Source organism: Diplotaxodon limnothrissa, linkage group LG7, assembly GCF_057381915.1.
Source record: "Diplotaxodon limnothrissa isolate DT_005_m linkage group LG7, D_limnothrissa_male_GT1.1, whole genome shotgun sequence".
NCBI classification, from domain to species: Eukaryota; Metazoa; Chordata; class Actinopteri; order Cichliformes; family Cichlidae; genus Diplotaxodon; species Diplotaxodon limnothrissa.
The window spans coordinates 36,537,827-36,562,917 of NC_140602.1; the positions used below are offsets into that span (position 1 = coordinate 36,537,827).

The following is a 25,091-nucleotide window of genomic DNA, read 5'->3' on the forward strand; positions in this document are numbered from 1 at the left end:
CAGGCAAATCCACAACTGGGTGTTTGTTGTGATGCAATAGGCTAGATAAATCACAATGTTACAGCACAATGACTGAATGTACCTGGACGAAAAGCAGTTCAACTAAACATCAGCCCACAGGATGTTGTAACTGAAAGAAGGTTCCGCTCGCTCAGCGCACAGGAAACCGTGTTATCTTTTCACACTCAATCCTGTATCATTTCTACTCTGCAAAAAAGTTCACACTGATGTGACTGACGTCAGCAACAATCAACTGTCAAGAGAGACAAAAACTGTTTAAGTGATTCTCAGGAACAAGCTGGCCTCAGACTCCAACTCATACACTCAAAAAAAAAGTGAAATTGGGTAGTTATTACATTTACAAGAGTTTCTATGGTGAACATAATAAGTTGTGTATGAGCTGCATGAAATTCAACAACTTCACGCTTGTTAAATTTATTTTTGTTGAGATGACGTCACCTAATCAAGCAAGAGTGGTTAGTTGCCTGGACAAGATCACGCGAGATTTCAAACCCCAGGAAAATCACTGGGGGCTATAAGAAGCAGAAAAGCATACACACACCACGTGTATGCTATTGCTATTTATTGTGCTTTGTGACAGCTCAGTGGTGCGGTGGACAGCACTGTTGCCTCACAGCAAGAAGGTCCCGAGTCCTTTCTTTTTGTATGGAGTTTGCATGAGGAAATGAAAATCCTCTAAAAACATTCACAAACACACACTCAGAAACACTACCACTGAGACAGAAGTTAGAGGATTACACAGAAGGATGGTGCATCTGCATCGCCTTTTCATAAAGCAGATAGAAGGGCTAATGTCTCACGATGACACCCAGCTTTCTTTGCTTTACATTTTTGTCAGAGAGCCACAGCCACTGATCGCAAGGTCGGTGGTCCAATCCCTGGCTCATCCAACCTGCATACTGAAGAATCTTGATGCAAAATAGTTTCCATTGGAGTGGGAATTTTAGGTTACAAAGTGCTCAGGCATATAAAATAACGTATGAGTGAATGAGGCTTATAGTACGAATGCACTTTGTGTCCACAAATTAAGAAGAAAAGCACTTTACAAGCAATAGTCCACTGTACCTTTTCATTCCATTAAAAGTGTAAAACCTAAGCGACTGGCCCTGTTAGATTTGTATTTCTGGCAATGTTGGGAAGTAACTACTACTACTGTACAAATACTTAATTACTGTACTTAAGTAGGAGTTTCAGGTACCTTTAGTTGAGTATTTCCTTCTAACAACTTTTTACTTTTTTACATTTTTAAAACGGGCTCGCTTTTGGTTTAAGTCACTTGAGGGGTATAATTTCACATCACTGCGGGCCTTCAAACATTGATGTGGTTTGAGCCTCAACAGTGAACAACAGGGCTCCAAGACTGGCAGTGGTAGGGTTTCACTACAATTTTTACTTGTGTTATTCAATAGCACAAGTCATAAAACGTTTTTAGCATCTAAACGTAACACATTTTTAAGATAAGATAAGATAAGATAAGATAGAACTTTATTAATCCCTCGGGTGGGTTCCTCTGGGAAATTCGACTTCCAAAAAGCACAGCAACGACCGAAGTTACAGTTACAGAATTGTTATATATATATATATATATATACACACACACACACACACACACACACACACACACACACACACACACACACACACACACACACACACACATATATAAATACAGAGACAAATATAAATAAAATATACAAAGGGGATAAATAGGAATAAAAAATAAAAATACAAGTGAATTGCACATTTCAAGTATTGAGTCTATTGCACTGTTGACTATTTACAAAAAGTATTGCACAAGGTATTGTACAGTGAGGTGAAGAGGCACTACAGCTTAGTTGTTCCCCCCCTCCTTTGTCCTCCTGTCTCCCCTCCCTCTCCCCTCCAGAGAGGAGTTAAACAGTTTGATGGCGTGTGGGACAAAGGAGTTTTTAAGTCTGTTAGTTCTTGTCTTGGGGAGAAGCAACCTGTCACTGAACAGACTCTTCTGATTGTTTATGGCCGTGTGCAGAGGATGCCCAGCATTGTTCATAATGTCCATCAGTTTCTTTAATGTCCTTTTCTCTGCCACTGTCACCAGAGTGTCCAGCTTCATGCCGACCACAGAGCTAGCCTTCCTGATCAGTTTCTCCAGCCTGGATGAGTCCCTCTTTGCTGTGCTGCTCCCCCAGCACACCACAGCATAGAAAAGTACTCCAGCAACCACCGACTGGTAAAACATCCTCAGGAGCTTCCTGCAGATGTTAAAAGACCTCAGCCTCCTGAGGAAGTACAGTCGGCTTTGGGCTTTTTTATACAGGTGCTCTGTGTTGCATGACCATTATACAGGTGCTCTGTGTTGCATGACCAAAGTTTAGGTTTTTGCCAAACCTAAACTAGCAAGTTAATAAATAAACCAGATATGAAAGCTCTCAAAGGGATGCAAACCTGGATTTCTTAGTCATTATCCCAGGAAGTTGTACCACCACCACCCCAAGCCTCCATGTGTAGAGCCTGTTCAACAGCTGCTTTAGTAGCAGCTGGAATATCAGGGTACCATAGGACAGCTTGGGGAGAGGCATCTGACAAAGCTGCATTATACAATGCATTGGGATAAGAACACTTTGATCATGAATGACAGTTGTCAGCACTCTATACTAAATCAGTTAAGATCTCCACAAAAAGAGGAAAAAAAAAAAAGCATAAACACAGACTGTGCTCTAAACAGTATTCTACCACAGACTGTTTGCCCAATCACAGGCTCACACACACCCACGCAAGATTCAGCTCTGGTATCTCACAAAGACACACACACTCTCTCTCTTTCTGTCACACTCTCAGAGTGGCAGATGGCTGAGCTCTCCACACCGCCAGGGCTGCTGGCACAGTTTCCGGTAAGAGGAAGGGCTTTTACTGTTAAAAATAAAACCTCCAAAACTGCAGCTCACTAAACGAGGTGGTGCCCTTGAGCCATGCAGACTAAGTCCACTTACGGTCATTAATTAAAACTCATTGTGCTCCTCCAGCTATAAGCCTTATTCATGGAAATTACAGACACATTCATTCTCCCCTGTTAACACAAAATGTGAGCAGTTATCACACGTCAGAAATGAAAAGCAGAGTGATATGACAGAAAAGAGATCCACTCATACCATGAGATATTATTTACAGATGTCTGCTGTGGAAACATTAAAAGCTCAGCCTATGAAAGGTCAGCGCACGGGTAATCTGTTAATATTCACAGTAGCAGCAACAGGAAGAGAAGCTGCAGCAATAATTTTGTTATGAGAGAGAAGCAGCTCTGGCAGTGAGACCGAGCGTCTGCTGCCTGACAATGGGCACGCACGTGGAGCCAGATGGACCATGAGCAAAATTAAGGCACTTAGTACGACACAAATATGTAGACACAAAGATGATGTGTCATCAAGTTCCACCACAGAATCGCAAAAAAATACCTTAAACTTTGGGCTTGTCTGGTCCCTTAAAAGATTTAAAGAGACGAAAAATTATGCAGATATTAGTGACAAATGAAAAACGATTACTAGGGCTGCACGATTAATCGTTAGAAAATCGCGATCTCGATTCATACTTATGTGCGATCTCATTTCCAAATGACAACGATAAAAAAAAAAAAAAAAAAAAAAAAAAAAAGACGATGACGATTGTACCGCATTTTGATCCGGGACGTACTCTGCATGAAAACAAGCGCTCACTCCTCCTGCTCAACAAATGACAAGGGCGGAGCCTTATACCACGTGATACAGAAGCTGTGCCGTGTGATGCTAAAATTAGCAGGGAAAAAACAACGGAGAGCAAGTCAGGGATGACGAGAAAGTGACAGGAGAAAATCCGTCCCTGTCAACCACCCAAACATCAATAACGGGAACCTTATACAGCGCTTCCCTATACCCGTCGAACTCCCGCAGGCACAAAGAAATTACGGAGGCTATCACTTATCACCCGACCAAAGATATGGCTCCCATCAACACTGCAAAACGAGGGATTTAGGAAAATGATCAACACCCTAGACAAACGCTACACAGTGCCGTCCTGCAACTATTTTTCTATTGTTGCACTACCTGCTCTATACACGCAGTGTCGAGCAACGGTGGAGACGGAATTTCAAGCAGTACAACATTTTGCGGCAACAACAAAACGTGAGACATTTGTTGTTTTTATGTTTATTTATTGTTTTTATGTTCAGTCTCAACTGTTACGAAGTTGATGTGCAGTTAATAAGTGCAATAAATATTTATACTGGAAAAGAGAATCGTGAGAGAATCGTGATCTCAATTCTAAGCCAAAAAAATCGTGATTCTCATTTTATGCAAAATCGTGCAGCCCTAACGATTACCCTTATCAACCACCTCCTTCCTTCCTCGTTTATCGTTGGTGCTGATTGGGCGCTCAGCCACTCCTGCATGCATATAATAAATGGTAAAATTGGCCTGCATTTGTAAAGGCACAGAAAGAAGAGGGGTTTATTGGTCCCCCTCTTTCATCAATGGCAGCCTTTCCCCTTAGTTGTCTTTTGCATTTTTATCTTATTTGTAGTAGTTGCAGTAATCCTTTTCAGATTAACTGCAGCAACACTGTGGTAACTCATATGCTAAGTTCCTCTGAATTGTGGATTTCAGGGGCTGTGAAACATTCTTATTTAATACCTGGAAGAAATGTTATTCTCTGTGAATAATCCATCGTAGTATTAAGGTAGGTTAAATGCCGACTAGAAGCTGGTGGTTAGGGGCAGCACCTGGGAAGCCAAATCCAGCTCTAAGCCCCTGCCTTGGTCAAGGGCACCGTGATCGGAGAATAACCTGTTTCTGATGGCGGGAGCTCGCAGAAGAAACTAAACAAACCTACAGACCATGCAAACTCCACCAAACCTGGTATGGGTGAAACTCAGGGCACCTTTGCTTTGAGGAAACAAACACAAGCGACAAACCACCATACTAGCTTACATATATGTATGTGTTAATGTTCATAAAATCAAGCAGGTTAAACTGCCACCATGACGTCACCTATTGATTTTGGTGTCCTAATTATGGAGCTTCAACTTAGTACCAAGTTAGCAGTGGGAGCCATTGTCATGGTCCTGGGCCATGTGGGCCCAGTATTCTTAGTTCCTTGTATTTTTGTATTTCGTTCCTTATTTAGGCCATGTTTTCTGAGTTGCCCTGTTGTGTTGTTCCCTAAGTGTTTTCCCTTCATGGCTTTTACCCCCTGTGTGCCCCTCTGTGTATCTGTGAGCCCTCGTCTCTCCTTATGTTTTATTCCATGTTTCCCCTGCCCTTTATGTCTAAGTTCTCCCCGTGCTCTCTCTCCCCCCTGTGTGCCCTCTATGTATTGATGAGCCCTCGTCTCCCTTTGTGGTTGTTTCATGTTTCCCCAGCCCGTTATGTCTGTGTTTTCCCCGTGCTCTCTCTCCTCCTGTCTGAACCTCTGTGCCCGTACATGTCATGTTCAGTTCACCCCGCCCTGTCTCGTTATGATTATCAGTATCACCTGTGTTCCCCGTGTGTGCCCACTTTCCTCGTTTACCCTCTGTGTATTTCTGTCTGAGTCTCCCTCTGTTCGGCGTCGTGTTCTCCCTCATGTTGTGTGTAATTCTCCCCGTGGTTCGGTTCCTTGTACAGCTCATGCTTTAGTTTTCCCAGTTTTAGGTTATTTTGTATTACTTCTCGTGGCCAGCAATAAAGCTGTGTTTTTTGAGTTTATCCCCGTGTCTGTGAGTCTGCATCTTGGGTCCTTCTCCTGCCTGCCACACAGCAAATCATGACAGCCATAGAGTATAGAGGTACAATATAAAGACATATCAGCTAATTAGTGTCAAGTAGGACTTACAGTAGCACTCAGACAGCGCAACTCCCACTAAAGGGCAAGGGTTACACTAAAACTTTGATGTTTTATGATGTTTTTATTACAATATGGTGATGTCAGCCTGTTATGAGGGATATACTGAAAAATATATTACTCGATATGAGTGGTTAAAATTTCAACGTCAACTTTAATCTTGGGCGTCGTTTTCTTTGTGAGTATTTATTACACGGCGTGCTGCGGGGAAAAGCCTGTTCTAACGTTTGAGTCTACGGTTTATTTTTTAGCACGTGGCGGCTCTTTCTTGCTTCTCATCTGTAAATAATCTGCATACTCTTTCACATGATTCAGTTTATTTTGAAAAGTCTCAACAGGATCTTGAGCTTTATTGTGAAAGGTTTATGTGGAAAATAAACAAGCGGACACGTGATGGTTTTACCATCTTTGTTGCTAATGACAACGCATAAAAACAGGCGCTTGTCCGTCAGTAGTGTGGTTACATTAAATATAAGAGAAAGAGAGAACTTTAAGAAATTAATATAGCCACTACAGTGACCATCAAAACGATGAAAACATATTGCCATAAACAGCTTATTTTGCGACACCACGAAACAAACGGTAGCGTAAAATGAAACTATAGATGTTTTTATATCGTCATCCGATATATATCGTTATATCGAAAATGTGAAGTGAAAAAATTGTGGGTAATATAAATTTTCTTTGATTTTCACATTTGGTGGGAATCAGCCCAAGCTGTTATTAGTATCTACGATCACACAACATAAAATATTGAAAACTGTGGACACTAGATTGCTAACGAACCCGAAGCACAAAACTCTCAGATGTTCTCTGAAGAAGTCCAGTTCAGTGCCTCCAATTTAAAGATGTGGGGCCTAGCAGACACTGATTGGCTGCCTGTCTCCGGGCACCTTCCAATAAATGCAGCAATGTCTGAAGTCATTTTCCTTTTAAACATCCAGATGGATATACTTCAGGAGCCAGCCTCGAATGGACATTATGGTTTTTGGCACTTCCGAGTTCCAAGTTTAATTTTTTAAAGAGCATTTGATGACATTTTATTGGCAAAATGAGAAGATAAATCCAGCTGCAAAGACGCCTCAAAAAGGACAATGTGTTCAATCGCAATATATCAACAGTGTGACTTTCTTTTATTCTTTTGACAGGCTGTCAAAGATGGGAACTTTTGCTATCATTTCCAAAGGACAATATGGCAAGCACATGTGAGACACTCCAGATGTAAGGATATTATTACATGACTATACCGTCGGTATTCTGTAGGCTTCTTCACAAACTTGAGAGGTTTAAACACTGAAATCCTGAGACTTACAAATTTTTAGTCTGGTTCTGCAAAGCTGACAATCACTTTAGATATGTCACTACAGGAACCTGCAGTTCTTCACCAGCCTGTAGGCCTGAGGGAAACTGACACTCAATAGTAAGAGGGAAGCATGCTCTGACTCAGCAGCTGTCTGATTCTGATGCCAGCACGGGAGTCTCTCCGGGGCTTCTTCATGGCTCAATGAAGGTGTCCGTAGGCAGAGATGATCTTGGTGTTACTACTCATTAGACTGCACGAAATAAGACTGTGTAGGCAGATAGATCCAGTAAATAAGCTCTAAGCGACAGCATTTCTGGATCCACCATGACCTACATCAGATAACAGCCTGATAGAAGAAAACATCAAACAGTGTGCAGGTGAGTCATGAGGCTGTGAGAGGAAAGGTGTGGCACTGTAAAGAGTGAGTGGTTGAGTTGAGGAAGGTGACCAGAACAAATGCTGTTTTATGCATTTGTGCATTTAGTAGCAGACCCAAACGTTTTTAGCATCTAAACTCGACACATTTGTTGCCAAACCTAAACTAGAAAGCAAAAAAAACAACAAAGAAAAACAATAAATAAACCAGATATGAAAGCTCTCAAAGGGATGCAAACCTGGATTTCTTAGTCATTATCCCAGGAAATTGTCCCACCACCACCCCTAGCCTCCCAATGTGTGTGCCAGAGCTCAGGGCAGGTTTCTACCTGTCCATGTCAGGCACAGCAGAAGCATTACGTCAATAACTGAAAGGCATACTTCTGGAAACAAAGTTTTATCTGTTATTAAAGCACACATGCTTCTGAAGATTAATTTACTCATGTACAAATTATATTCCATATTTCTTGGTCAACTTTGACATGTCCTCCTACAGGGTACTGCAGCAACTTTATTGCAAGATGAGCGCATTCTAGCAGATTTCAACATAACCAGTCAGGCAAGGTGTTTGTCCCCAAGCAGGTCACTTGTCAAACAAACCATCGCTCGCAAATATTTTATTCTTGTTCTCAGTAGCCTATTTTGGTTTTAGTCGTGGAAAATGCAGCAAGAAGACAATACTGGTTGTGCAGGTCTGAAAAGTTCAGGGCTTTCATTTACAAGTATTACAAGATACAACCCAAGCAGCCTCTTTTTTTCTCTCAACAAGAAGGTTGATAATGTGATATCAGTGAAGAAAAGCAATATTTGGATAGCTGCTACCATCCAAATCTCTGATTTAGAGGCTGATTCAGGGACCTGATGATTGACATTAATTTCAGCTTGTAGCTTCAGAGTTATTTCAAGCTGTCCTCTGCTTCTACGATTTGTATGCCTCTGAGACACATTCTCGCCACACCAGCGAGTCTCTCAATGTAAGCAATGACGACATCCAAGGAACATCTGCTTTCTGCACCACCTCACCTGTTGACTGATGACTTAGAAAATGCACGACCTGAAGCTTCTTTTCTTTTCTTTTCTTTTCTTTTCTTTTCTTTTCTTTTCTTTTCAGGAGACGTGTTGTAATGATAAGATTACCTTGTTCATGATTACCCTGATGAGGCCTATGAGATGAGGTGCATAGGTTTCACAATAAAGTACTTCTATATGCTCAGATATATACCACCCAATCAGAAATTACTACTTTCGGTCGCTACTGTTTTCAACTTGTTTGTAAATGTTTTCAGTGCAGTTTGTCTGTCTGCTGGCAATAATAGTCAAACACCTACCAGGCCCAACCACACAGAACATGGAGACATGAAGCATGGACAAAGGAACCCGTTGAATTTATTCCAGATAAAGATCACATTCAAGTGCTTTCTCACATCTTTTGTTTCTTTAGAACCACAAATCACCGATGACGCTCCAGCTTTTCTTTTCCATCCTCTCAGATAATTTTGCCCTTCGGGGGAATTTCTAACCAGCTAAACAATGCTCCTGTTTCCTCTACCAGCAGGTTTCCCAAACAAGGAGTGGCATTATTTTCTGGTCAACCTTCTTGGTAGATTACAAATAAATATGCAACACAGACTAGGAAAAGGCAGCTGAGTAACAAATGTTGAACCTCTCCAGGAAACAGGATAAGATCATTAAGTCACAGCATGCCGTCTACTGCTTCAGTGCATGGGAAAAATTGCTCAGCTTGAGGGTTAGCGGGAAGGCATGCAGTGAAGTGGGCGGACAAAGGTAGTTTCATATTTACACTGATAACAGAGTCTGGTTTCACCTGTCATACAAAAGCACAGAGGAGCCCCAGTGAGCGAGTTTAGGTCCAGAAATGATCAAGGACAAAGCAGACCGAGAAAACCCTCAGCCTCTCAGAGCTGGAATAAACAACTATTTTATCCTGAAGTAGGTCAGGAGTTTGAATAAGACTACAAAAGGCTGTTTGATTTGCAAGAATTGGTCAATACTTCCTACATACTCTATAAAAAAAAAATTCATTTCTCACCTATACTGTACATTCCAGCAGAAGTATAAAGGCTTGGAAACTCCCCAGGCAGTGCCTGCGTGACAAGAGTTTAACATAATGCTACAGCACGATGTTTCAAACTATCCAATTTAAAAAAGAAAAAGAAAAACACTGTTCTCAACCTAATTTGAAGACTAGATTTGACTATGGATTTTTCTGGCAGATTATCTTACTTGCCGACTAGTCTAAAAGTCAGAACAGCCAAAAGTTAAATATTGTACAAGTATTTTGTGTGTATTTCAGAGCCATTTAAAACTGTATATAACTTTATCAGGTAGCCATTAATCAGTATGATGTGTGTTGTGCATAACAGTGCACAAACACAGTGCCAGATAAGCCTGCAGAGTGTAACTCCCTCCAGAGAGGGAGTCACAGAAAGCAGGCAAAGGAAAGGCAGCAAGCGTTTAAATTACCCACTCCTCCAACTCAGGGAGGTAGTGATCAAAAATAACAATACAGCACTCTTTCAAAGCCCTGTAATTGAAATGAGTGCACTTTCAAGCATGGCTTCCTGCAGGTTACCAAATACACATCTGTACTTAATGTGGTTACACATTACTCTGATCACTATGCCATTTCACGCTGACAGCGTTTGCATAACTGCAGTGTCCAAAGCAACATTTTTCCCCTCACTGGGCCGTGGGCCATAAGATCACAGTTTTACCTGTTACGCAGGCACGCGCATGCACACGCATGCACATGCATGCACATGCATGCACATACACACAAACCCAAACTATACTTCAAATGTTTAAATTGTGACAACATATTTCTTCATGAAAAATCTTAGCTTGTTTTGAATTCGATGACAGCAACGCGTCTTAAACAAGCTGAGACAGGGCAACGAAAGATTGGAAAAGTAAGTGGTACTACAAACACTTGGTTTAGTAAGACAATGCTACACCACGCACACTACATCTATTACAACAACTTGTCTTCATCGTAGATGAGGTGAACCGATTTACATCAATTTAAAATATTTGCCCCATCATAAAATGATAAATACAACAAAGACGACCCAGGACTGCTGAACAGCTAAAACCCCGATAATATCAGACAAAAATGGGTCAACAGTTCTATCCCAAAAGTCCAGCAGCTGGGTACCCAGATGTTTATATTCTGTTGTTTAAAAAAAAGAAAGAAAGAAAGAAGATGTGGTAAACATTAACCTGTCACAGTTTTTTTTAAAGAATGTGTTGCTGCCAACAAACACAAAAAGCTCTAATAGTTTTCTTAACATGACACATTTTCTCAGTTTAAACATTAATATGTTTAAATGTTTGAATAAAATACAGATTTATAGGATTTGTAGATGATTACTTTCCATTTTATTTGTATTTCACACAGCATCCTAACTTTTTTGGAAATGTGCTTGTATTTCTTTCTTATTATTTTTATACAGCTGCTTAGCTTATTCAGAAAAAATTATTTATTCCTTATTTTCTATTCATCTAAATATGCAGAATAATTAGCAAGTGACAATTAAAATGGATTTAGTGCAACTTAAGACACACTTGTGCACAATGCAGATAACACTGCTAGAAGAAAAACGATGGTGAGAGTCTAGGCAGGCAGCTTGTTTCAGCTCTCTCTCTAAAACAAACCGGAGGTGGATGGGAACAGGTGAACAGATCACCCTAATTCACAATTTAGTTTGTTGATCAGATGTTTGCAGCAGTGCTCTTTACTCTGCCTCTTTGCTGTACTAGATATTAAAAAGTGAGAGAAAAAAATCTTCTTGATATATCCCTGAAAACCTCTAAAGCTTTTTGTTAAAATCCTTCCATTTTCTTGACAAACTCCAGAAGTCACAGCCTCTTAACCGCAGTGCAACCCAGTAATCTGATGCTACAGTTATACTGTCATTAAATCTTTAAACGCTCCAAACAATTAGTCCCTCTCACTTTTCTGTCGTCTCCCATCTAATGCTTTCCGGTGAGAGATGTCAAATAGAGCCACCTGATCTTACAAGCTCTTACTCCCAACTGTAAGGGAATCCCCTGCAGCAGAACAGAGCTGCAAGACCAGGCAAAAATGTTGCAGGGCTGCTCCAGTGAGACTAAGATCAAAGCAATGCACAGTCTGTTATCACGGCATCTGATTACACCTTTATCAGGGAGTTTTCACTCACCTATGTAATGGGAAAGGTATTGCTGTCCGTCTCAAATTTGTTCTGTTTACCGCAGTTATGTCTGTGTGTGTGTGTGTGTGTGTGTGTGTGTGTGTGTGTGTGTGTGTGTGTGTGTGTGTATGCGTTTGAGTTTCCTCAACACACCAATCCCTGCCTATGTTTACATGCACGTGTAAGAGGCTTATCCCTGAAAAAGTTACATCACAAAACTAGAAAACCTGTAATCTCTGCTCTGTAATCCTCGTCCCCAGGTTACCCACAAACTTTCCATCTATCACAACCATAACAGACACTCTTCTGTGTTTTGGCTTCCAGAGCAACAAAAATGTTAACGATGCTTGCACAAGTGGCAGCTGGATTATCTTTGAATGGCATCTGGCAAAAATGATATTAATCACTTTTATTTCATTGTGTTGACAGCTGTATGAGGTTTTCTGTTGGATTTAAATGTGCAAACACTGCCTCTCTACCAGCTTAGGATGAGTTTTGATGGTATCTGTGTCAGCAGGGAGCTACATTTAACCATCCGCTATTCCCGCATGACAGCAGTGTCCTCAGTTGACCGGATCGCATTTTACAGCATGGCTCCAGATGCAAAGTCTGTCTCAAAGTTTTGTCTTGAAACAAGGTTTATCTTGAAACTAAAAAGGAAGGGAACGGTAAGTGACGGAAGTGATGTTGTAGGTGACGTCAGACGCCGGAGATTTTGGCGGAGAAAAAGCAAATGGTAGCATAGAGTTTAACAAAGGTTTTCCAAGCTTCAGTATTACCAAATATACTAATCAATTGTCATATAACTAACAACATCTGTTTTATCATCTCTAACACCCTGGAGGACAACGGGGAGAGTTTAGACGCTCTCCAAGATTACATCGACCGCTGTTTTCAAGATTTAGTAATGCATAAGGCCCAGAGTGCATCTTCCCCGGCCAAAATCGAGACGCCGTCATCGAAGAGAAGTCGCCAGGCAGACTCCCCCGGTACAACATCGCCTGCCGGCAAAGACATCGCAGAAATCCTGGAGTCAATCGACAAGCGATTGTCCAGTTTCGATGCGAGGCTGTCCCTGGTGGAGATTTTACACCGGGAATTTAAATCTCTGAGAGAATCCCTGGAATTCAGCCAGCGGCAGGTGGAAACGCTTGCCGCTGAAAATGCCACGCTACGGGAGTCGGTTAAATCTCTCACCGATAACGTGACCCAGCTAAACATTGAAAATAAAAAAATAAAAGAGTCCGTTATCGATCTACAAGCCCGTAGCATGAGAGATAATCTTGTGTTTTCTGGTATTCCAGAAACTGCCGGAGAAGACGCAGAGGCAACGGTGAAAAACTTCATTAAAATCCACCTGAAGCTGCCGGAGGACACCGTAAAGAACATCGACTTCGATAGAGTACATCGCTTGGGGGGCGTGCGGTCGCGGACCGGGAGACCACGGCCTATTGTGGCCAAATTCAGTCAATTCAAACAGAAGGAACAGGTGAAGAGTCGCGGCAGAGAGCTGAAAGGAACGGACTTCAGCGTGAACGACCAGTTCCCCAAAGAGATCCTGGAACGACGCAAGGTCCTGTTCCCAGTTCGATGTAGCTTCATCCAGAAAGGCTCCCGTGCTGTCATCGCCGTGGACCGGCTCTACGTGGACGGACAGCTTTACCGCGACCTCGGCACCACACCGTGGTTATATTAACTGCACTCCAGATAAGAACCCGCTACACTCTTTTCTTATTCATTCACACTCTCTCCTTTAACATGAGTTTAAGCTAGTAATATCAATATGATGTCATAGCAGATATAACACCGTCACCCTCCGTCATTGCTTTAATTGGAATGTTTCCGTTTCGTTTCTTTTTTTTTTGTTGTCGCTCACAGTTCATGTGGTTTCTTTCTTTCTCTTGTCTTTCACTGCTGTGGTCACCTACTTCCCCACTCACCTACAAACAACACCCTCTATTTCTCCATATTTTCACAACACGATCACGCAAACACATCAGCTCAACGGCAGCACATTCACAACAGCCTCACAGCACGCACAGACTTGCAGGACACATAAGCAAGCCACGCTTGTTCATATTAGTGAATATTCACACACATAGTCAGACTTATGGAGTCTCTCACCACACTTCTTTTTCTCTTTCTATTTACAAACAAGGGATGTTTCCATATTCTCTCCACCTGTCTAAACGAAACACCCAGCATACATCATTAGACATACACGCACAATTAAGGGCATGCTGAGGTTTGTCACATGGAATGTAAATGGAGCTGGCACCAGAGGAAAGAGGTTAAAAATATTTAACCAGCTTAAAAAACTACAGGCAGATGTTGTTTTATTACAAGAAACTCACAGACCTGTCACAGGTTTAAATGAACTTAAAACACCTGAGTTTCCTAACGTGTTTGCAGCCGGTTATAATTCTAGACAACGGGGAGTAGCAATTTTAATACATAAAAATGTTAATTTTACAGTACTCGATACAGTTATAGATCCAGAGGGTAGATTTCTAATTATTAAACTATCAATATTGAACAAAAAACTATGTATTGTTAGTATATATGGTCCAAATGTTGATGAACCCTCATTCTTCCACGGTTTTTTTAGTGCACTCTCTGAACACCTTGATTGCACACTTATTCTTGGCGGTGACCTCAACCTTGGACTAAATGAAGAAATGGATAGGCTCAACACAACAGGAACTCAGCGTAATTGGCAGTCCACAAATATAATCAAACAGTATATGAACGACTTTGGTCTTTGCGATGCATGGCGCTCTCTTCACCCCAGCAGTAAGGAATATACTTTTTTCTCGCATGTTCATCACTCTTACTCTCGTCTGGATTATTTTTTGGTCAGCAGCTCACTGCTGTGTGACATTTCAGACACTGAGATTCATCCTATAGCTGTCAGCGATCATGCTCCTGTATCTTTAACACTAATGCACAAGAATAATACTACGCCAAGTAAAAACTGGAGATTTAATATATCACTACTTAAAGATGAAGACTTTATTAAATACTTTAAAAAGGAATGGACTTCATATTTAGACTTTAATGACACTCCCGGAATATCTGCTTCTGTTCTATGGGAAGCAGGGAAAGCTGTGATGAGAGGTAAAATAATTTCTTTCTCATCACACAAAAAGAAAGAAGAAAACAAAAATATTCAGGAATTAGAAAAAAACATCAAATCACTAGAAGAAGCCTACGCGTCCCACCAAGATCAGGAAACATTGAACAAAATATGCAAAACAAAACTAGAATTAAATGAAACTATTAATAAAAAAACACAATTCCTTATACAAAGACTTCGCTTGCAGAATTTTGAACACAGTAACAAATCAGGTCGATTTCTAGCTAACCAGCTAAAAATAAATAAAGAAAAAATAACTATATGTGCTGCTAAAGATTTATCGGGGAACACAATATATGATCCTGGAAGAATAAACAACATTTTTAGGGATTTCTATGAAACTTTATACTCACCACAAATAAACCCATCTAAAAATGAAATTGATCTGTTTCTTGACAACGTAACTCTTCCAAAATTACTAGACAGTCAAGCAATGGAACTGGATTCGCCACTGACGCCAAGTGAACTCCAGGAAGCCCTGATAAGTATGCCTAACGGTGTGTTCACACCGAACGCGATGGACGCGAATAAAACGCCCCAAACGCCCCTAATTTGACGCGTGTACATTCGCATCTCAACGCGTGTCCAAGAAAAATCCATCGCGCGTGAACCGGAAATGTGGGAGGAATGTGGGAGGGAGTTGTGCCAGACCGGTATCTTTGCAAGATGGCAGCTATCGAGCTAGCGCTTGAAGAGAGAGTCTCCCTTCTCTATGTACTGTGGAGAGCAGAGCAGCAGCGTAAAAGACGTCCTCGCCGTACCTGGGTCCATCAGGTCCTCCAGAGGCATGAGCAGTTTGGTGAGTTTCACCACTTGCTCCAGGAGCTGCGCCTGGATGACGGCCGATTCCAGCGCTATCACCGTCATTCACTCGGCCAGTTTGAGGACCTGCTTTCCCTCGTCGGTCCCAGCATCGCCCGCCTAGACACCAACTACAGGCGCTCAATCCCACCTGCAGAGCGCCTGTCCGTCTGCCTGAGGTTAGTAAAACTATTTAATACGGTAGTCCTTTATTGATATCTGTGCTAATATGCTAATCCATCCAGTTATACACTGCTAACATGGATGTGCTATGCTAACAGTGAATGCTGTCGGTGTTTACTGAAAGCAAACTGTGGTACAGAGACGACTCTTTATAATATTTCTAGTGATACTCAGAAGCTCTCATCAAGTCCCAATTTAATTCGATTTATGCTGTTATCAGTGTTTGCATGATAGCATGGCTGTGGTGTCACATCAATGTATGCGCTCGGTGTTTGCTGATATCAAACTGTAGCATTAGGACCACTGAGTTAACCTTTGTAGTGATACTCACTCCTTTTTATTTAGACCTGGTTTAATTCTGGGATAGTTGAATATTTGTATATAATCCCTGCAGCTGTCAGACTCTATAGCAGGGGTCACAGCCTTTATTAAAACAGAGTTAGATAAAACTGTGAACAGTTTGGTTCATCTTTAGTTACATGGTTCTATCTTGATAAGCTGTCTTATCACAGATTAATTTTTCAAAAATATTAATGATTTAAGCAAGGAAAGGGCTACATGTCAACATACAACTCTTTATTTCTATTAATGTCTCACTTCATTCCTACCTGATTGACATGTTTAGGAATTATGAGTGATTGGCTCACTGTAGTTGTGAAAGTTGCTACCAATCAAATTATGATATGTTAAAGTTAAAACAAAACACAACTGTTTTAGATATTATCTAATATACATTTTGTAATTATCCTTATAATTACAAAATGTTTTATGTAAGATTTAAGTTTTGTGATTTATATCTGACATCACAAAAGTATTTTGGAATTTGAATAATGTATTTTGTAACTGCAGTACACATAATACTGATTTTGAACAATTTTGTCCAGGTTCCTTGTCACCGGGGACTCCTTCAGGACCATCGCGTTCAGTTTCAGAGTCGGTGTGTCCACGGTGAGCCAGATCACCCCCCAGGCAGCGACGTCCATCTGGGACTGTCTAGTGGACGACTTCATGGCTGTGCCTTCACCTGGAGACTGGCGGTCCATCACAGAGGGATTCCAGGAGCGCTGGAACTTTCCTCTGTGCTGTGCAGCTCTGGATGGGAAGCACATCCAGACAAAGGCACCCCATATATCATATAGGAGACACACACATTGATATACACTAAATATTCATTTCATTTCTTTTTTTGTGGTGCCCAAATTGATGCACCTGCTTGATTTTGTTTAAATAATTATTGCACACTTTCTGTAAATCCAGTAAACTTCTTTTCACTTCTCAAATATCACTGTGTGTGTCTCCTGTATGATATTTAACTGACATTTTTTATTGTAACAACCAACGATTTATACAGGAAAATGATGTCTATTAACAAGGTTGCCCAAACTTCTGCATCCCACTGTATCAGTATATTTTGTCATTAGTATAATATGAAATAAATTCTACATGTGTCAAGTCGTGTGCCAACATTTGCTGTGTAGTAGAACTGAGACATTAGTCATTATAAACATTTATTTGAAATAATATTAAAAGTCTCAAACAGAAAAACATTAAACATAAATATATAAAATATAAGAATTTACAGAGAGACAGGAATAAAAAGGACCAGCTGCTCTCCAGAGCAGGAACAAGGCTGAGGAGGAAATGCTCCATTGGAGACTGGTGTGGCCTCTTCAGGGACTCCAGGATGGCCAGCTCCACCGCCGATGGACCGTCCTGGGACCCGTCCCTCATCTGCCTCGGAGCCGTCCTCCTCTGTGGGCCTGTGAAACAGCACAAAACACAAAGAAATGAGAAGGCTGCTACTAGATTTTAATTTCAACATTGAAAAAAAAAAAAAAACAATAACAGGATATAATCAGATTGGTTGTAGATATTTAGTAAAGGTGATCACAAGGGAATCCCACCGACTAAAAAGGTATCAGTGCTTGCTGTACATATCTGTGGGTGCAGCAGCAGGAGCTCAGGGACTGGGGATGCTCTGCTGCAGAATCAGTTCGTTCTATCAATACAGTATTAAATGTTAACAGGTTGGATATAATAATCGTAGAGTAGACAGTGGTCCCTCATTTATTGCAGGGGTTCTCAGAATAACTAGCCCCTGGTCACAGTTCTCACAATTGATTCTCAAAGTGCAAACCTTTGTAGATTGCAAAACGTAAAAGTATTATTATGCCGCGGTTTGTCTTCATCTGCCCGCCACTTTCGTGCGCCTTTTTCCCTCACGGTGCAGGTGTCTATTTCCGAATGAGGCTCATAGTTATGGGTGTTTTTGTGCTGTTTTTTCTATTGGACGCGATGGTTATCAAAACCAAACGTGATAAATTTGGCAAGCGCAGGAGATTTGTCAATCAGGCTGCAGAATGCAATGCTGTACTGTGCAATAAAAAATCAGCGAAAAAGCAAAGCAGTGACGGATGAGCGGGACCACTGTGTGCTGTTTATTAATAAACAATAAAATATATTCCTAAATGACAACATGCATAAAAGCAGAACGGTATTTGTACGTCAGTGGGAAAATAGCGGTGGCTTGCTAGCTTTTGTGCGGCTTCCCCGGGTCAGTGAAAACTTTCAAAAGAAAAATGAATGAACTTACCAGGTTGCCCGATCTCTTCACATATCTTCCTCCAAGCTCGGTCCTTTTTATTCCTGTCTCGGTACTGAAAGCAGCTGGTGTTGTACAGCTCCAAGTTGTTTGCTACCGCATTGATTAGCCTTCCCCTCCATTGAAGTATGAAAGGCTTTGGCTGGATCTGCCCCTTTGACCTAGGTAACAGCCACGTCACCAGGCTCCTGATTGGTTGTCGCGGCGCGATTTGATGCTGGAGTTCAGATTTTTCCAACTCGAGCGGTAGACGCGAAACGCGCGTATGCACAAAATGCAACACAAAAACTCACGCGCGTGGTTTTATTCGCGAGTCAAACGCGCCAGACGCGCTACACTGACGCGCGTTTCACGCGTTTTGGCGTTTTCGCGACGCAAATCTGCTTCCGAATTTTCGCGGGACCCGCAATCGCGCGTCATCGCGCCTTTCCATTGACTTTACATGTAAACCTGACGCTCTATTCGCGTCCATCGCGTTCGGTGTGAACACACCGTAATAATAAGGCTCCAGGTCCAGACGGCTTCCCTGCAGAATTCTACAAAGAATTCTGGACAATTTTGGCACCAGTATTCAACAGCATGTTGCAGGAAATCGAGGAAAAGGGCAGACTACCACCAAATATGAATTCTGCCAACATTAGTCTCCTGCTAAAACCAGGCAAAGACCCTTTATTTCCCTCAAGCTAACGTCCAATTTCTCTTTTAAATGTAGACCTTAAAATAATCTGCAAAGCTCTCTCAAAGAGATTAGAGAAAATGACCCCCCTCTTAATTCATCCTGACCAAACTGGTTTCATAAAAGGTCGGCACTCCTCAACAAACACTCGTAGATTACTTAATTTAGTAGACTACTCATACGATAAAAACATCGAAACCATAATATTATCTCTAGATGCAGAAAAAGCATTTGACAGAGTTAATTGGAAATTTTTATTCGCAACTTTACACAAATTTGGTTTTGGAAACTCTTTCATAAACTGGATAAGAATATTATACAATTCCCCAACGGCTCGTATCAGAACAAATGACCAGACATCCTCCAGCTTCTGTCTCCTGAGGGGCACCAGACAGGGATGCCCACTCTCCCCTTCACTTTTTGCAATTTTTATCGAACCTCTAGCAGCAGCATTTAGACAGGCTACAACAATTAAGGGCATAAAATGTAAGAACATAGAACATAAAATCAGTCTCTATGCGGATGATGTGTTGCTTTTTCTGCAAAACACACAAACCAACCTCTCTGAGGTAATTACTTTAATAAACTGGTTTTCAAGAGTTTCAGATTATTCAATTAACTGGCCAAAATCTACAGTTCTCCCCATTAACTGCTCCTTCCATAATTCTTCCTCTGCCCCACTGCAATCCGGAAATATTAAATATTTAGGTATTAATGTCTCTCCTAAGCTTTCAGACTTAACTAAACTAAACCACATCCCACTTCTAAAGAAAGTAGAAGGCGATCTGACTAGATGGAAATCTTTACCCATATCACTCATGGGAAGGGTCGCCACTATAAAAATGATGATCTTGCCAAAAATAAATTACTTATTTTTGATGATCCCTAACAAACCATCACAAGATTGGTTCAGATCTCTGGATTCATATATTTCCAAATTCCTTTGGAAAGATAAACCCCCGCGTATTAGCTTAAAAACGCTACAAAGAACCAAGGATAGAGGAGGATTAGATCTGCCTAATTTTCACCAATACTTCTTAGCCAACAGGCTTCAGTTCATCTCAGAATGGTTAAAACATACCTTCTTAGTTGAGCCCTGGCTAGATGTTGAACAGGCACTATGCAAGGATCTAGAGATTTCAGACCTACCATTTATTAGCTCAAACATCAAAAGACATGAATGCTTTAAAAGTATCAACATCAGCTTTTCTCTAACAGCATGGTGGGAGTTTCTAAAAATAACGGAGTCTTCATTAATCCCATGCAAACGTACACCTATCTGGAATAACCCTGACATATTACAAAACAATAATATGATTAATTTCCCAGAATGGAGTTGTAAAGGAATTAAATACTTAGAACATATATTAGAGGGAACAGAATTTATTCCATTTGACAGACTAGTTGAACAATATGGGATCAACAAGACAAGGTTTTTAGAATATCAACAAATTAAATCCATAGTAAAAAAGAAATTTAACCTCAGTCAAGTTGAATTACAAACACCACTAAGTGCGGCACATTTTCTTACTCTTAAATCCCCCAAATTATTATCTAAAATATACAGAACACTTTCTAAATTAGATGAATCAATATCCCTTCCTACTGCAAAGTGGGAAGCAGATTTATCAGTCAACCTAGACCAAAACTTCTGGTCTCAGATTTGCTTAAAAACTTTTAAATTAATTAAAAATCCCAGTCTGCAATTAATACAATACAAAATACTTCATAGAGTGCACTATACAGGTCATCGGATGTTCAAGATGGGCTTTACATCTTCCAACAACTGCTCACACTGTCAAGGCAATACACCAGACAATTACATCCACGCTCTTTGGTTCTGTCCACCAGTGCAAAAGTTTTGGCGCGAGATATGTGAAGACTTATCAAAATGTCTGAAATGTAACATTCCAACTTCCCCCTTAGTGTGTCTACTGGGCAGCTTAGATAATGTCACTTCAGAAAAGAATATAGCCCATATGATCTTCACTGCCCTATGCATAGCCAAGAAAACAGTCCTCATGAACTGGAAAAATAAAAATAATCTTAATTCTAACCAATATAGAAATTATCTATTAGATTACATTAGTCTTGACACAGCCTCTGCCACCACATTAGATCAATTGCTCTGGGCCCCTTTTATCAGCTCCATCACCTAGTGGGGGTGGGGGGTCATAGTTTGGTCCCGCCTTCACTGTTGTGATTGGTGAGGGGGTAGGGACAGGCTTAGGGCGTCGGGGGGGTTCCCCGGAGGCATCTTCCTTGGGGGGCTCAACCCGGGGTAGCGGTCACGTCCGGTTGGGGGCTCTGTTGGCTCTCAGGTGACTGTTTCCTCGCGGCTGCGTGCAGCGGGGCTAGGGGAGGGTCTGTGCTGACGGACGTGGGTTACTGACCTGGCAACCTGGCTGCCCCTGGGTGGGTCCGGGATGGGCGTGAGGTTCTGGGGGCGCTCCGTCTCTGGGCTGGGGCCCGGGCCGGGCCTCGGGGGCTTGGGTCCTGGTTGGTGTGTTGCCGGGGTTGTGGGCGGGTGGGTGCATGGGGGCCCGGCCCTGGAGCAGGGTGCCGCCGGTGCGTCGAGCCGCCTGGGGGGCTCTTCAACTGGTGGGGGGGATGGTCACATCTTGCAGGAGCTTTCTTCTCTTCAGGAACTCTCTGCAGGAGGGGGAGATACAGGAGAGGTGGAGGAAGATCTCAGCCTGGGCGTTTACCGTCTTATGTAGTCTGGAAGATGTGTGGATGGTGGGGTGGGTGCAGTTTTCTCTGTGGTGGGGTTGGGTGGACTGTCCAGGGCTCTGTGGAGCCGGGGGGCGCTACTGCACTGGGCCCCGGTCTGATGGGCCTGGGCCCCCCTTCCCTGGCGGGTCGCGGAGGGTGGGAGTGCCTACTGGGGTCAGCGGGGGAGCTGGCCCCAGGGAGGGGTTACCTGCCCCTCCCTTCCTTCCCTCCCCATCTCCAGCTGCCTCCCTCTTCCCGCTCCTCCACAACCACCCACACATGCAGGGCCTTGGAGTGGGGGTATGTCACCAGGGTGCAGAGGAGGCTACCCCCCCTGTCCCCTTCTGGCTGCCTCTGCCTCAATTTTATCCCACAACTTAGACATTCACATTATTCACACTCTCATTACACATACATATGGGATCTTGGGGGTGGGCACAATCACGGAGTCCAAATCACCATCAGGGTGTATACCTCACCCCTGACGTCGTTGCCCACCTCTCAATTTTAAATACACTTAGTCATTGAGGGCTAGCAGGAGGGACTATGCGCTTACCTGCTGCTCCTTGGCAGGTAGCTCCATGCCCTCCTGGGTTTTAATTGCACCTTAGAACACATATGCATCAACACTACAATGAGCGGGTGGAGGGAGGTTTGGAGTCTTCTCCCACCCCCATTCTCTGCGGCCTGCTGGAGCGGGAGGGCTAGTAGGAGGAGTTGGCCGTCCGACTGCGGTCTGGGGTGTGGGGCCTCCCTGCTGCTGCGGAGTCGGGGTGGTCTGCCTCTCCCCACCGCAGGGAAAAGGGTAACACCACCTGGGTCTGGGTGCAATTCCCCCCTCCAGGGGCAAGGGTACCTAGACCCGGTTTGTAGAGTACGCTTGGGGAGTGTGATTGTGTGTACAGCGTCTCTTTATGTCTGTCTCCACGTTGGTTGAGTGTGGAGTGAGTGCATATGAGAGCATGAGGGTGGGAATGGATGTTTGTGTCTGTGTGTGCCTGTATGTCTGTGTCTATATGTCAGGTTGGGTATCAGACGCCACCTCTCTGGGGACACCTCAGGCCCTCCAAGGTTTGGAGGCCTATCTCCACCCACCACCACTTCCCCTGCCGGTGGCGGACTCCCTCAGGTGTCGGTGTGTTGGTGGTTCTTTGTGTCTGGGGGTGGGCGTCCGGGTACACACCGGCTCACTCCTTGGCGGCCGCTTGTCGGGGCCTGGGGCTCGCTCGGGCCCCTTTGGAGGTGGGGTGCCCCCGGCCTCTCGGCCTGGGGCTCGGTCACTCAGGCGCAGCTGGGGGCCGGCGGAGCTCACGGGCGCGTCACTGCAACTCCCCCTGACTTCTGCTCCGCGGCTGCTGGGCGAGCCCTCATCTGGGACTCTCCTCAGCTCTTACTGGAACAGTGGCGCGGCTGCCCCTCTGTTGGTCTTCCATGGTCTCTTGTGTTCTGGGGGCCTCTGGATGTCTGGAGTTTTGATCTCCTCCATACCCGCTTCACACCCTGGAGGACGGGGCTGTGGCCCCCCCACACTCCCTAGCAGATCATTACATGGAGAAACCTTTGGAATGCAAGCATGCTGATCCACACAGGTATGCACACATGGGTATTCACAGACGAGGACTAAAGCTTTCTTGGCTGCTGCCTCAAAGCACACTGTGCGCTGTCTATCTTGCGTGCTGCACAATATCGTTTATTATTTAGTAAATATTGATATCTATGACTAGCTAGTTTATTGTGATGGTGCTTTGTTTTCTCTATTATTATGTTGCTCTTTGTTGTTTGCTGTCTCCTCTGTTTGTTTTTTTTGTTTGTTTTTTTTTTTTTCTCCATACAGGTGACCCAGGAGTTCTTTTTTCTTTTTTTCTCTCTCTTCCCCCCCCTTCTCACCGTCTCTTCTCCCCTTTGGTTTTCTTTCTTTCTCTCCCCCTCTTTCTCTCATTCATTCCCCCTGTCCTATTTATTAAAAAAAAAAAAAAAAAAAAAAAAAAAAAAAATGACAAAGGATGAACTGAAGCTCTGCCATCACGTAATGTCGCATACTGCTGTTTCTGATGTCATTTAGAAAAAGAAAAAAAGAAAAGAAAAGAAACTAAAAACAGCACTTTAAGATCAGGATATTTTAGTTGTTTAATGAAATGAATTTTTTCTAACTTCATCATCTGGCTGCAATGAACCACAGAAAACTTAAAGAGATTAGACACGTCATCACACATCTGTAGTCATTACAGAGGGTTTTAATTAAAGTTGTACTGCACTGTTTTTTTAATCCAGGTGCTTGGTTTAGGGCAGTGGTTCTGTGGCATGGACTTTTACATGGACCTTAAAACAATAATTCAAAACCAATTTTTTTTTTTTTTAATGACTGGGAGATAAGAATTTAAGTTTCTGAAACAGAGAAGAAAAAGCTCGAGGACCCTCTCTTTACACAAATATTGACTCGGCCCCAACCTTAAAGCATTACCTTTGATGGCGTGATTAGTCATTTAGTATCAGCCAACACCAGGAGTGACCTTCGGACCCTGTTCAACACCTCTTAAGGGACCATTGGAGTTAATCACACAAAGTCAGCTGACCGCTGTGGATGTGTTTGAGCTGCTGCTATAGTTACTTTATTTGCAGACACAACAGAGGCAGCTTTCTCAGTGGTCCCATTCAGAGGTTTTTGGTCGTTTCTAACATTTTTCAGGGAAAGCTTAACACCTACTATTACTGAAAGCCAATACAGAGCTGGGTAAGGCTTGTGTTGTATCACTTGGGTGTGGTTAAACACTGACAAGAAAGAAGAAGAAATACATTTGAGCTACAAACCATCCTGCCATGCACACTTTTTCTCACACCCCTATAAATTATATAAATGCCTATCAACCATAGCTATATATATAGATATTTGAAATTGCACAATTATTTTAAATGAAGGAAAGCAGAACATCTCTGTTCAAGTACCGAATGTCCTGATGTGAAGAAAGCAATGGAAAAGCAACAGGGTGAAAAATATTTTCCAAAGATGTGGTAATAATTACACCTTACAGCATTTCCAGTCAACTCGTTACCTGAATAATATTTACAAGCGGCAACATGGCTAATTTCTATATGCAAAACAAGCACATGGATAATTAGCTAATCATTTCCTAATTATTGTTACAACTATTCATCCAAAATTCTGGCATCATCATGAAAAATGCTGTCAATTAAATGGAAAAACCTGATTAACAAACCACAAGTGTCTCTGCTGATCTGTCTGTTTGTCAACCATGACT

General features: G+C 42.5%; 2 protein-coding genes across 2 annotated transcripts in view; one reads left to right on the plus strand and one right to left on the minus strand.

Annotated features, from left to right (window-relative positions):
- Positions 1 to 25,091, minus strand: part of arrdc1b (arrestin domain containing 1b) — a 56,884-nt gene that overhangs the window by 18,136 nt on the left and 13,657 nt on the right. The gene's annotated exons all lie outside the window — the stretch shown is intronic.
- On the plus strand, positions 15,488 to 17,000 carry LOC146628695 (uncharacterized). Its single transcript, XM_085358009.1, has 2 exons — positions 15,488 to 15,837; positions 16,726 to 17,000. Exons 1-2 carry the CDS (start codon positions 15,524 to 15,526, stop codon positions 16,994 to 16,996), a joined length of 585 nt encoding a protein of 194 aa, XP_085214135.1. The 5' UTR covers positions 15,488 to 15,523; the 3' UTR covers positions 16,997 to 17,000.